This window comes from Chrysemys picta, chromosome 1, assembly GCF_011386835.1.
Source record: "Chrysemys picta bellii isolate R12L10 chromosome 1, ASM1138683v2, whole genome shotgun sequence".
NCBI classification, from domain to species: Eukaryota; Metazoa; Chordata; order Testudines; family Emydidae; genus Chrysemys; species Chrysemys picta.
This window is the reverse complement of record NC_088791.1, coordinates 113,640,430-113,654,153: the sequence shown is the minus strand read 5'-3', so window position 1 is coordinate 113,654,153 and position 13,724 is coordinate 113,640,430. Positions and strand designations below refer to the sequence as shown.

The 13,724-nt window shown below is 48.9% G+C and overlaps 1 protein-coding gene across 4 annotated transcripts in view; it reads right to left on the bottom strand.

Annotated features, from left to right (window-relative positions):
- Positions 1-13,724, bottom strand: part of USP18 (ubiquitin specific peptidase 18) — a 28,652-nt gene continuing 14,928 nt past the window's right edge. For 2 of the 4 annotated variants that reach the window (XM_042849320.2, XM_005288031.5), the window contains 7 exons: positions 11,869-11,948; positions 10,521-10,667; positions 7,849-7,944; positions 6,852-7,022; positions 5,557-5,688; positions 3,326-3,375; positions 1-2,156 (listed from right to left, as the gene is read on the bottom strand). In XM_042849320.2, the coding sequence (XP_042705254.2) occupies positions 2,108-2,156; positions 3,326-3,375; positions 5,557-5,688; positions 6,852-7,022; positions 7,849-7,944; positions 10,521-10,667; positions 11,869-11,948 (725 nt within the window). In that variant the 3' untranslated portion in view covers positions 1-2,107. The remainder of the gene's footprint in view (positions 2,157-3,325; positions 3,376-5,556; positions 5,689-6,851; positions 7,023-7,848; positions 7,945-10,520; positions 10,668-11,868; positions 11,949-13,724) is intronic. The other 2 variants (XM_005288033.5, XM_065566985.1) reach the window with 1 other exon arrangement.

Sequence of the window (13,724 nt, the reverse complement as noted above, 5' to 3'; positions counted from 1 at the left end):
TTTTCAAGGGACACTGCCACACAATGTTTTATTCATAATAATATAAAAATTATATGTTTGTGTCACAGTTTATGATCTTTTGCATGATAATTGACTGAACAGATACTTAATATATATGATCAAATGCTTCTCAGTATAACGTTTGAGAGATATTAAGCACCAAAATAGGTTGCCCTGTATTTATATATTTTAGTTTATACTGAGCCAACCAATACAACTTCTGCAATAAATTAAAGCTATTAATATAAGTTTCAAATAAAATGCGGCAGAACAGAATAAAATAGATTGTCCAAACAATGGTGTAATTACCTGCTAATTAACTATAATCAGTCTCTCAGTTACACTCTAGCTCTTTCACCTCCCTTTTCCCTCTCCCCCTCCCAAAAGCCCATTTAAAATCTACATAAAAAAAATCTATCACTTATAGGCATTATCTTGGGAATTTCTTCATGATAACAATAAAGACAGAACACATACAGCTTCTGTCATTATTAAGTTGGTACTACACTCCTTCTTATCAGATATGAAGTGGATGCCAGAGCAGATATTCCAGGATGATCTAGTCTAGGTACAGAAAGCACTCTCTTCAGCACCGCCCAATGTTACTGTCTCTTTCCCAGGACTAGCTGCACATAGGCACTGTAAAATGTGGTCCTAATAAAAAATTATAACTTTCCCTACTGAGAAAATGTGAAACCTAGTGTACCTGATGATGAGACTTTATAAATATGTGTACTTCTGATTTTTACTTGTCATTGATGTCCAATCCTCTTCCTTCCTAATTCCCAAGTCCTCCCTCCAGCTGCATGACACTGAAGGTGGAGCCAATGTGCAAGCTGAACCAATGGCACAAGGAGGTCATGAATATGTGGCACAGTATAAAGATTTTTTTCTGCTGATTAAGATGATTTTCATTTTCTTCATAGACCCACTCCCTCCTGCACAGCCTAGAAGGCAGTAGGAAGTGTGGTTGAGAGGCAGTCTGCAGAGCAGAGTCATTGGTAGCAGCAGGCATGAGTGAGAATGACAATTTCTGTGCAGCAGCCACCAGAAAAAAACAATGGCAATCTGGGCCGGGGGTGGGGGGGAAACAGAGGCACTGCTTGGGGGAGGGCAGCACACAGCCCCCCAGATTTCTCAGACCCCCTTTCACTGGGACACCCAGTAGTGAGAGGCAGCGGCTCCCCCTGGCTGTGTGTCTGTGCAGTGCGGAAAGGGAGGATGCATCAGGGCGTCTGGCTGAGCTCTCCCCTTCCCACCCACACACACCCGCCCCGCTACATGGGGCTGCTTCTCCTTCCCTGCTGCTGGAGCCCCAGTACTTCCTGCTGCCTGCTTTGTAGACCACCCCCAGGGGTGAGTCACGGGGGCATCTTCAAGAGGAAGCCCCACCCTGGAGCCCCATCCAGCCCGAGAACCCCAGGGGTGAGTGAAGGGAGCAGGCTGTGGGGGGACAGTGGGAGCAGACCCTGTTGCTGCTGTTTCAATGCATCTGCAACCGCAGCTTGCTGCTACTGGGGGTGCATTGAAACAGCAGCAGCCTCCAATGTGCATATCAAGGGGAATGCAATTTGGGGGTGTCATTTACTCCCCACACCCCCAACAAAAAGTGACTGATAATTCTCCAACTTCTTGTTAACTGAGGTGATCCAGCCCCAACCACCATCCCACCCTGGCACCACCCACCCTGATGGCGCATGGGGGATTGTGCATCCCAACTGTGTCGCTCCTTTTGTTGGTCTTGATTTGAACACTTGAATGTGGATTGTTCAGGCAGGGAGGATGCCTGCAAGCTCTGTGGGCAGCACAGGACAGAGAGCAGGAGGAGGAAGTGGTTGCTCTTCTCTGTTGTCTGATACATATCAAGTTCCAGGAGGTGGAGGCTGAGACAACACAGGGAGTGGTCACGGGCCCCCACAGAACCTTTCCATTCCCCCATACTCACACTGTACACAGTGACGTGTCACTGCTGAACTGAGTTCAGGTCTCCCACTCTGCTGTACTGATGAATTTGTAGATATTCTTCTTGGAACAGGGTTGTCAGATTCCATAAATAGGGTGGGGCCTGCGTACAGCCCCCAGGTCCCTGAAGCAGGCCTGGATGAGGCTACTGGGGATTCTTTCTCATGTAAACCAGGAGATAGGCAGTTTCACTCCTAGCAGAAGAAAAGAGCAAAACAAATGTGTGCATGAGGCGCGTTGTAGTCAGACACGCTCCCCAGGGTTAGCTTTTATTCATTTGTCCTACCATAGGGTCAGGTGACCTCATCCTTCCTTTTGCACCCCAGATAGCACTGTAACTGTGACTGGGTAAAGGTGCTATATTGGCAGGATGGATTCTCTAGGGTTACCATATTTTGAGTGTCCAAAAAGAGGACACTCCATGGGGCCCCGGCCCCGCCCCGAGCCCCGCCCATGCCCCCCACCCCAACTCGACCCCTTCCCCAAAGTCCCCGCCCCAACTCCGCCCCCTCCCCTGCTTCCCGCAAACATTTGATTCGCGGGAAGCCTGAAGCAGGCAGCAGGTAAGCTGGGGGGGGGGGAGGAGGCGTGACCCAGTCTGGCCCCCCCAACCGAGCGGCTCCCTTCAGCCCCGGCGTCTCCAGCCTGGCTCGGCTCGGGCCCTGGGGTGCCGGCCCCGGGCCAGCCCCCGGCCCAGCACCCCCGGCCCAGCACCGCCGTCCCGGCCCCGGCCCCCGGCCCAGCACCGCCGTCCCGGCCCCAGCCCCCAGCCCAGCACCGCCGGCCCAGCCCAGCACCCCCTGCCCAGCACCACCGGCCCGGCCCTGGCCCCCAGCCCCGCACCGTCTGCCCCGATCCCCGGCCCAGCACCCCCGGCCCCGCACCGCCGGGCCCGGCCCGGCCCCCAGCCCAGCACCCCCGGCCCCGCATGTCCCTATTTTCCCAGACATGTTCGGCTTTTTGGGATTTCCCCCCAGACGGGGATTTGAGGCCCAAAAAGCCAGACATGTCCGGGAAAATCCGGATGTATGGTAACCCTAGATTCTCTCTACCTTTTGCTCTCTTACGAGTTATCAGTGCAGAGGGAGGAGCGAGAGAGACCCTGACTGACAGGGTCCTCAACTGTTTAGCACCTTACTCTCTTTATGGGCTGGGTGGCAATGTGGGGGGTGAACAATGAAAGATCTCTTTTGCTCACACACTTGTGACTGTACAGTATTACTACAGCCAGGTAGTAGTGTATTAACGTGGCCATAATGTTGTCTCCTCCGACAAAGACAATTCAGATTGTTTTCCATACCACCACTAACCCCATTCCTTACCCCAAAGCAGTATTAGATAAAATAAAGATACACCCCCTTACCAGTGGGTATGTGAATTTCCATAGGTACATTTGACATCATCCCACGATACCTGCAGTGAATCAAATATACATAGAGTGCTGGTAAGAACTCTTAAGTGCTGGTTAGACACATCATAGACTCTCTGATTTAAGGTCAGACAGGACCATCGTGATCATCTAGTCTGACCTCCTATACGTTGCAGGTCACAGAACCTCACCCACCCTCTCTTGTAATAGACCCATAACCACTGGCTGAGTTACTGAAGTCCTCAAATCATGGTTTAAAGACTTCAAGTTACAAAAAGAACAGGAGTACTTGTGGCACCTTAGAGACTAACAAATTTATTAGAGCATAAGCTTTCGTGGACTACAGCCCACTTCTTCGGATCCAAAGAAGTGGGCTGTAGTCCAGATCCGAAGAAGTGGGCTGTAGTCCACGAAAGCTTATGCTCTAATAAATTTGTTAGTCTCTAAGGTGCCACAAGTACTCCTGTTCTTTTTGTGGATACAGACTAACACGGCTGCTACTCTGACTCAAGTTACGAAGAATCCATCATTTACTCTAATTCAAAGCAACCAGTGGCCCGTGCCCCATGCTGCAGAGGAAGGAGAAAAAAACCCCAGGGGCTCTGCCAATCTGACTTGGGGAGGGGGAGGGGAATTCCTTCCCAACCCCAAATATGGAGATCAGTTAGACCCTGAGCATGTGGGCAAGATCCAACAGCCAGACACCTGGGAAAGAATTCTCTGTAGTAGCTCAGAGCTCTCCCCATCTAGTGTCCCATCTCCAGCCATTGATTATATCTGCTACTAGCAGTCACAGACCGGCCACAAGCCAGTGTAGGCAGTCTCATCATACCATCCCCTCCATATACTTATCGAGCTCAGTCTCGAAGCCAGTAAGGTTTTTTGCCCCCACTGCTCCCCTTGGGAGGTTGCTCCAGAACTTCATTCCTCTGATGGTTAGAAACCTTCACCTAATTTCAAGCCTAAACTTGTTGATTGACAATTTATATCCATTTGTTCTTGTGTCAACATTAGCCATTAACTTAAAGAACTCCTCTCCCTCCCTGGTGTTTATCCCTCTGATGTATTTATAGATCCTTTGTTTGGTTAGGCTAAACAAGCCAAGCTCCTTAAGTCTCTCTCATAAGGCAGGTCTTCCACTCCCCTAATCCGCCTAGTAGCCCTTCATCTGTAGTATTGTGTGCAGTTCTGGTGTCCCATGTTTAAGAAAGATTCATTCAGACTGGAACAGGTGCAAAGAAGTCTAACCAGTGCCTTGTTTAATGGTAATAACACTTCCCTGTCTCTACTGGAAATACCTCACCTAATGCCTCCTAGGACTGCATTAGCCTTTTTCACAGTTGCATCACACTGGTGGCTCATTGTCATACAACAAATGACCAGTACAGCCAGGTCTTTCTCCTCCTCTGTCACTTCCAACTGACATGTCCCCAGCTTATAGCGAAAAATCGTATTGTTAGTCCCTAAGTACGTGACCTTGCACTTTGCACTACTAAGTTTCATTCCATTTCTATTACTCCAGTTTCCAAGGCCATCCAAATCTTCTTGAATGATACTCCAGTCCTCCTCTGTATTGGCAATACCCCCCAACTTTGTGTCAGCTGCAAATGTAATTATTGATCATGATAACTGCACAGCCATTCCCCAGGGAGGTTCTACTCATCCCCTTCCAATAATTGCAGGTCCACTGATAAGGGGGGCGTACCCCATAATCTTCTGTGAAAGGCAGCTCCATTCTATCTACCCCTTTCCTAAAGGGTATATTGAATAACTATATGAATGTTGGACAACTGTATCTGTGAACTACACCTTAATGCCTAAGGACTATACTGTCTGCAAAAAGTGGCAGCCATTTTGTGTTCAGTTCAGTGCATGTTGTTAAAGAAGAGAAACACGTGGTGTGCTCTCTTAGGGAGATCATTTAAATTATTGCCTCTTTTTGTTCTCCCAATCTAAAATAAAAGTCACTCGGACTGAAAGTATCCATTTGCTCACTGTGTAAGAAAAACATGACACTTCTGGTGGCTGGTCCCTCTTCTTGGTTGGCACTAAATCATCCACAGACATTTGTAGCATAAGGGAATGGGATGGAGAAATGAACTCAGCACCAGTCCAGCCACACACATCAATTTGAGTTAGAGGTGCTTTTTTTGTGTGGGCATAGCTAGAGAGCAAAAGAATGCACAGCAGAGAAGACAGAAGAGTTGTGGGTCTGGTTTTCTCACCTGACAGACACTGGAATCATTGAAGCAGTACCATTTGCCTTCTGTGAGACTCCGAATGTAGGCACAATAGTGACCAAAGCTGGCTAATCCCGAATGAGCAACAACACCAAAGAGCTCATACTGCCAATCTGCCTAAAAAGAGCCACAAAGAGATACTATCAATGCAGCAGAGACCAAATTCTGGCTGATGAGGAGAGACAAACACCCATAACAGAAGTCCATTTCCTTCAGGAGAAGGTGAAACATCCTCCCCAGTCAAACGAGGCGACAGGACGATGATGGCCCTGTCTAGAAGATGAAGATCATTTTCTTCAGTTTTGTGTAACGGGAATTCTTCCTAACTATTCAGTTCTCCCAAACAGGCACCTGGATACCAAGGCTCTAAATGCTTCATAAATACACCAGTTAGATTAGATGTTCCTGTTGTTCTTATAGCCAAATCCTGGTTCCTCCACACAATCTGAAGAAACCGGTTGTGAGCAGGGAAGTTTCCTGGAGACTAGGTGGTGGGAAGAAAGGAAAAGTTCCTTTCCAAATCAAAGTATGGAACAGCAACAAAACCAATCTGCAGCCAGAACTGCAACCTCAAGGCCTTGTTGCTCCCTCATGACTTGAGGAATACAGGAATTTTGACCAGCAGCTCCACATAGGCACATATCCACCAGCTATGCCCCTGTCCTGTTGAGATGAAACCCTCCTGCAGTGGCATAGATGGATCCCTGCTAAACATAGTTCCATGGCATGCACCAGTGTGTAGATTGCTGTGAGTGGATGCCCCAAACCCTGGCCTCCCACACAGTGAAACACCAGCTCTGCTGCTCATTGAGGCTTCAATACTGATAAAGTTGGGGGGGCGGGATGCAGGCCAAGGCAGGATTTGTCTCTCAGACACCATTGTGATTAAATAAGACATAAGGGGAGTGTGTCTTGATCTTTTCTGTAGCAAGCTGAAAACAAGGCAGCACTGAGACAGCCATGCTACCTGGTCTCAGAAGAAGGAAGGTATAAGTTTTTGAGTCAGGTCAGCATGGTAGATGGCCCTGGTAGCAACTGTCTTGGTTTGCTGGTTTAGCAAAGTCTAAGCACAAAAGTTGCATAGTGCCTGAAAGGGTTAAAATCACAGGATGTAGAACACCATTAGGTACAGCTAAAGCCCAGGGCATGACTCTATTAGAAAGATAGAGAACATAGAGGGTAATGTCTGTCTGACCTGCGAGTCTCTTCTTGTGAGAACTGAGTGAATAGAAGAGAAGGAAATCTGCTTCCCCGAAGTGCAACGGATGAGAATGTCTCACCTTCTCTTTGGCATCTGGGTGACATTGCTCTTGTGTCAGGATCTGGTTGAAATCAAGGCTTTGTGGAAAAGGCAGAGAGTAGCTGATCTTCTGAGTCCAAGAAGATTTCTTGTAGTAGAAGCGCTTTAGGTGAAGGGTAAGGGTGTGTGGCAGACATGTTAGCCTCATGCCCTGCAAAGCAATAAACACTTGATCTGAAAACTAAAGAATCAAGAATGGATGAAGATGCTGAGATCAGTGTGAGTGCAATTAGGGTGGAGAATGGTTAGTGGTACAGCGAATTAATTCCCCCAACCTATCACTTTAGAAGATCACAGTTCAGCTTCAAGCATATATAAAAGGCACTTGTTCGCATTTTATTCCTAGAACTGGAATAGCATGAAGAGCTGTAGATCAGAAATACAGGCATAGTTGTTTGGGGGATTCTGGAATGCAGGTGCTAAACATTTCTCTCTCTCTCTCTCTCTCTCTCTCTCTCTATATATATATATATACACACACCCCTCAGCCTTAAGGTGTCCATTTTGTGCACTTCACTTTCTGTCTACTTTCCTTACCTGAAGCATGTACTATTCATGTATCTGCTCCCTTTGCCTCTTACACAAGGACACAGGAGGGAATGGAGGAGAGCACCTGTTAGAGGGATCACAGCAGGCACAGGCAGGCATGGGAGTTGCACGGTGCAGAATGGTGGGATGCTGGCAAGAATAGTGGGCTTTCCTACAAAATGCAGGATGGGTGAGAGATAAGCTAATAGGGAATGCCCCTATTGGGCAATGGCCTGCAAAGGAGACTTTGAGCAGTACTATCCTAACTTGGGTGAGTTATACTAACCCTGACAGATACTTGAGGGGTCTTTCTCTTTTATTTTGGCAACATTAATATAGCTTGTCTTGCCAATTAAGCCTCACTGCACTGCTATATGCCTAGAGTGACAGCACCCCCACCCCAATGGCAATTCCATGTCTAGGCAGAATTAGGGGAAACACTCACTTACTTGCAGACATGGTGTTTTCCTTTCACACTGTTCACAGAGACACATGTTGTTGTCAGTCAGCAGCTCAGGCTGGAAAAAGCAACGCAGGGAATCCTCCTAGAAACACAGAGAAGGATTCTATCAGCCAAATAGAACTCCTCTGAGAAGTTACATTTCTATTTCTGCTTCATTTCAAAGGCTGTAGTTTCAAGGCAAACCTTCAGAAGGTATTGTATTTCAAGGTGTCTAGCAAAGGAAAATAAATTGGTTTTGTTGCTGCTTTATTGTGAATAAAGGAGACCCAAAAGGCATGTTGGTTGGTTTTAAAGGCTTTTTTCCTCCTTTGCTTCTTTTTCGCATTAAAAGTTTAATTTTTGCCTCTCCTGTTTCCCTCTGTCATATTGTTGTACTGTAGTTTAGGCTCCCTCTTAGGTTATAAGCTAACACAATTTTAAAGAGTTAAACTGTGTGTGCACTAGGTGTTAGGTGGTGTTTCAAGTCATGTTAGCCACATCGAGTTACCTTACTCCCTTTTTAAAAAACACGTCTCCTAGTCTACACAGGCCCAGACAGAGCTCCAGTTATGCTTTCTGTTTAGTTCAAACCCTAACAACCTTGGTTTCATTTTCTTTTCCAGCACAGGAAGGAAGGGAGTAACTTAAGCAAAGCATTGTTTGTTCTTACAGATACCAACACATTGTTTAAGTAGGGTTACCATATTTTAATTTTTAAAAAGGAGGACACTCCATGGGGCCCCGGCCCCGCCCCAACCCCACCCCTTCCTCGCCCCCAGCCCCGCCCCAACTCTGCTCCCTCCCCTGAACGCTCCGCCCCCTGCTCCTCCCCCTCCCCTGCTTCCCGTGAACATTTGATTCGCAGGAAGCCTGAAACAGGGAGGCAGCAGGTAAGCTGGGGCTGGGGCGGGGTGCAGCGCAGCCCGTCCGGCCCCCCTGGCTGAGTGGCTCCCTCCAGTGGCCGGCCAGCTGGCCGGCCTAGGCCAAGAGGCTCTGGCCCCGGCGTCTCCCGCCCAGCTCGGCTCGGGCCCCGGGGCGCCGGCCCCCGGCCAAGTGCCTGCGCCCCCGGCCCCAGCTCCGGCCGAGCACCGCACCAGCCCTGGCCCCCGGCTGAGCGCCCGCGCCCCCAGCCCCAGCTCCGGCCGAGCACTGCACCAGCCCCAGCCCCCGACTGAGCGCCCGCGCCCGCACCCCCGGCCCCGGCCCCGGCCGAGCACCACACCGGCCCTCGGCCCCCGGCCCAGCACTGCACCGGCCCTGGCCCCGCACCCCCGGCCCCAGCCCCTGCTGAGCACCGCCGGCCCCGGCCACAGCGGCCCCGGCCGAGCACCGCCGGGCCCTCCCTCCCTATTTTCCCGGACATGTCCGGCTTTTTGGGATTTCCCCCCGGACGGGAATTTGAGGCCCAAAAAGCCGAACATGTCCGGGAAAATCTGGACGTATGGTAACCCTAGTTTAAGGAGTGTTCTATTAGAAAGGCTGTGGATCAAGCACAGTGGAATGTGCAACCCTCCACCAAAAGCATGAAACTGCATTTGTGGACATTTTGGCCTACATTTTCAAAAATGATTAGTGGTTTTGGATGCCTTCATTTCTGTGGGCCCAGTTCAAGAAGCCTCAAAGGGGACTGATTTTTGGAAAGTGCTGAGCACTCATCCTCTGAAAATCAGGTGCCTTTAAGGTCTCTCAAGTTGGGTTCCCAGAAACTGAGGGGCACAAAATCACTAGTCACTTTTGAAAATCTTGGCCTTCTAAATCTTCCCCTTCGCCCCAGGGCTTGATCATGATCCCGTTTGAAGTCAGTGTCAAAATGCTCATAATCCCCACTTTACCTATCATCCAATGTTGGAGTCTTTAAAGAAGAAGTATGGGAACGCCCTTCTGGCATGCTGGAATGGCATTCTGGAGCATTCCGGCACAACTCAAGCCCTGCTACTACCCCTCCTAGCCCACAAGTGGCTATGCACACACACATGTATATTGTGATTCTGCTGGATCAGAACTCCTACCGAAATTCCTGTTTTAAGAAACAAATCTTTGGATTGATCTTAACTGGTGTCCCCTCTTTCTTTGGTCCCTGAGACAACAGTTGAAGAGATAAGGAGGACTGTTGATTCAGGAAAAAGGTGTTGACGTGTAAATGTAATTTACAACCTCTTTAAGATTCCCTTAAATGTACACTGCTACAGCAGTGCAAAGGAGCCTTAGTATAAATGAGAATCAGGCCCTTTGAATCCAAATATCATTGAACAACATAGCATCTATCTATCTAAACATTTATACGACCCCCTCCTCGCTGTAGTATCTGAGCATCACTAAACACAGTACTACAGTATTAATAGTACAAGGACTCTGTAGCAATTGCAGTATTTCTGCATCTAAGCTCTGATAAGCACAGAGAGCTTTTAGAGGAGGTGTTTTACCCAGAGAGGGGAATCCTAGCCTGGACACCAGAATTTTCCCCTATGCTTTTCAGAAAGGAGCCTCAAAAGCTTAATTTTCCACCTGTAAATCCACCTGGGATAAACAGAGTTTTACATCACTTGAAAGGTCAGTATCCCTTGCACAGACACTGGCTACAGCCCCTAGGAGGAGAGGCACCGGAAGTGGACGCCTGTGCCTGAGCAGAGTGGACTCTTTCTCCCCATTAAGTGCGGAGTTTTGGATGGCTGAACCTACCAGTGTCTTCAGTCGCTGAGAACAGGAATTAAACATTGGGAGTGGGAGGCTTAACATGTTGCTGTCCCTCCTTGTTTCAAAGGAGCACTTCTGACAAACCAGATACTCCTGCACCCAGATAGTGTACAGCATGGTCAACCTGTCAGCCTGAAGAGTAGAAAAGAACAAGAAATGGATATGAACCACACAACTGATGCTTTTCCCTCTGCAGGTGTGACAGTGGCTGTATTGGATACTTAATGCAGTGTCACTTCTTTAGGACTTGAAACCAGATCTTTAATCTACCTAGTCAGAGAGTACCTCACAGCATCTAAATGAGGGCAATATAAATCAGTGGTTCTCAACCAGGGGTACACAGAGGTCTTCCAGAGGGTACATCAACTCATCCAGATATTTGCCTAGTTTTACAACAGGCTACATAAAAAGCACTAGCCAAGTCAGTGGAAACTAACATTTCATACAGACAATGACTTGTTTACACTGCTCTATAAACTATACACTGAAATGTAAGTACAATATTTATATTCCAATTGATTTATTTTATAATTATATGGTAAAAAGGAGAAAGTAAGTAATTTTTCAGTAATAGTGTGCTGGGACACTTTTGTATTTTATGTCTGATTTTGTAAGCAAGTAGTTTTTAAATGAGGTGAAACTTGGGGGTACGCAAGACAAATCAGACTCCTGAAAGGGGTACGGTAGTCTGGAAAAGTTGAGAACCAGTGATATAAACGCCAGGGGAGATTACATAGTCAGGCTACGGTAGCAATAGGGCCTTAACTGTGAGACACTTATATGTATAGTTTTGTATTGAACCTGCATGAACAAACTGTGCTACTAGTGTGGAGGAAAGTCAGCATTACTGTTTACTGTTAGCCTAGGAGGAACTCTTCCTCCGATGGGAGGAACTACCATCCAGATAATATGTAAAACATTATTGAATATTAGCGGCAGCTGACAGACATTAATGCAAGGACAGGGGGCTGTTTAAAGATAATACTGAACAATAGTTATGTACATTTGAGGTAGGAAGAAACATGAGTTAACCAAACCCAATTTTGCAAAAGGAACGTGTTTTTTCCTATTAACAAACAGTCTCCCCCACAAAGGGAATTACCACCTTGGTGTGGTCTGAAAGATGTACGGATACATTTTAATTGAGACTTGAATTGCCAAAGCCCTTGGCTGCAAGATTCCTTGTGGCTGGGAGGTGAGAGGCAGGATTGCTTGGTAGCAGGATGGAGGTGACTCGTGTAATCTCACAGAGAACCAAGGTTAGTGAACAGGGAAAGCTATGGAATCTCTAGGGTGCAGGTGGCACGTTCCTTTTTTCAGTCAGAGCACTTACCAGCTGCTCGTCTGTGATCTGACTCTTAATTAGGTTCCAGAGGCTCAGGAAGAGTTGAGCAGCATCATACTGGACAAACACTGGACAAACAGAGACATTACAACCAACATTAGCATTGCAAACAGCACATTTCATTCCTTGGAGCCCCTCTCAGAGATTTGAGGTTTCCATCCACTTTCTTATCTGCAGTCCTCCCCGGTCTCAACCCCCCCATACCATGCCAAGCACCTGCCTGACCTATGTGAAAGGGTGGAGTTTCCCCAGGAGTCCAGTCAATGTCGCTCTTGAACAATCTCTGTGTCTCATTACAGAATAATATGAGGCACCTCCTTCCAACCCAGGGGCTGAACACATTGCTACCACAGCACTCCTTGCCAGCTCAAGAAGTCAAGTACTATGCAGGAATCTTACACTTGGAGTTCTCACTGGTCCCAAATGGCACATTTACAAACCTAGATGCGTAAAAGATAGTTTTCTGCAGGGCTTGCTTAAAAGAGCCCCATTGAGAAAATGCCTGAGAATTGTACTTAAGGAAAAATCCTGTGCCTACCTCCATGGAGCAGAACCAGTGTAGCTCCACTGCTCAAGCTGGAGCGAGGGGGGCAAAATTTAGGAATCAGGCAGAGAGCGCACACATACTGCGCAGCACAGAGCCCTGTTCCACGGAGGCTACCTGTGCAGTAGGGGCAGCTGAAATTACCTTTGTGGAATGGCTCCACAGCCTGTGGCACAGTGTTTTTGCCTTCAATCTCCCTGCAAGTCTGCCCAATGCCCAGTGCAGATACTTAGGCTGTGTTCTTGCATAAGGATCTGCTCCTTAATTTGCATACCACTAAGTAAATTACAGTCATCCATGCCTCTAATATGGAGGTACAGCCCATAGAGTTTACAGGTCCCAGGATTTAGTAGTCCATCCAGACAGAGCATTGTAGGCTAGAGTCTATTGCAGGGGTGGGCAAACTATGGCCCGTGGGCCGTTTTAAGCCGGCCCGCAAGCCGCACCAGGTGCCTCAGTCCGGCTCTGGCCAGGGTGCTGGGTCGGGGACCGCACCAGGTGCCTCAGTCCGGCTCTGGCCAGGGTGCTGGGTCGGGGACCGCACCAGAAGGCTCGGCCCTGCTCCGGCCAGGGTGCTGGGTCAGGGGGCCGCACCAGGAGGCTCAGCCCTGCTCCAGCCAGGGTGCTGGGTCAGGGGGCCGCACCAGGAGGCTCAGCCCTGCTCCAGCCAGGGTGCTGGGTCAGGGGGCCGCACCAGGAGGCTCGGCCCCGCTCCAGTGCTCCAGCTGGGGCGCAGGATCTGGCCCGCACCACGTGGCTCCCGGAAGCCACGGCATGGCTCCGCTCCAGCTCCTACACGCTCCAATGGGAGCTGCAGGGGCAGTGCCTGCCCCAGCCCTGATCCCCCTCCCACTCTCCAAACCTCTTGATCCCAGCCCAGAGCACCCTCCTACACCCCAAACTTCTCATCCCCAGCCCCACCACAGAGCTCACACCCCCAGCTGGAACCTGCACCCCTTCCCACACTCCTGCCCCAGCCCTGATCTCCGTCCCATCCTCTGAACCCCTTGGTCCCAGCCCAGAGCACCCTCCTACACCCCCAAACTCTTCATTCCCAGCCCCACCCCAGAGCCTGCACACACACCCCCACACCCCAACCCCAATTTTGTGAGCATTCATGGCCCGCCATACAATTTCTATTCCCCAATGTGGCCCTCGGACCAAAAAGTTTGCCCACCCCGGTCTATTGTGTCTATGCACCATTCCTCCATATTAAAGACAAGAGAGAATGTGGGCCACATTGTAAAACTCTGAGATTTATTTGGCCATCTCTCTTTAATTGGAACAGAGAAGGCTAAAT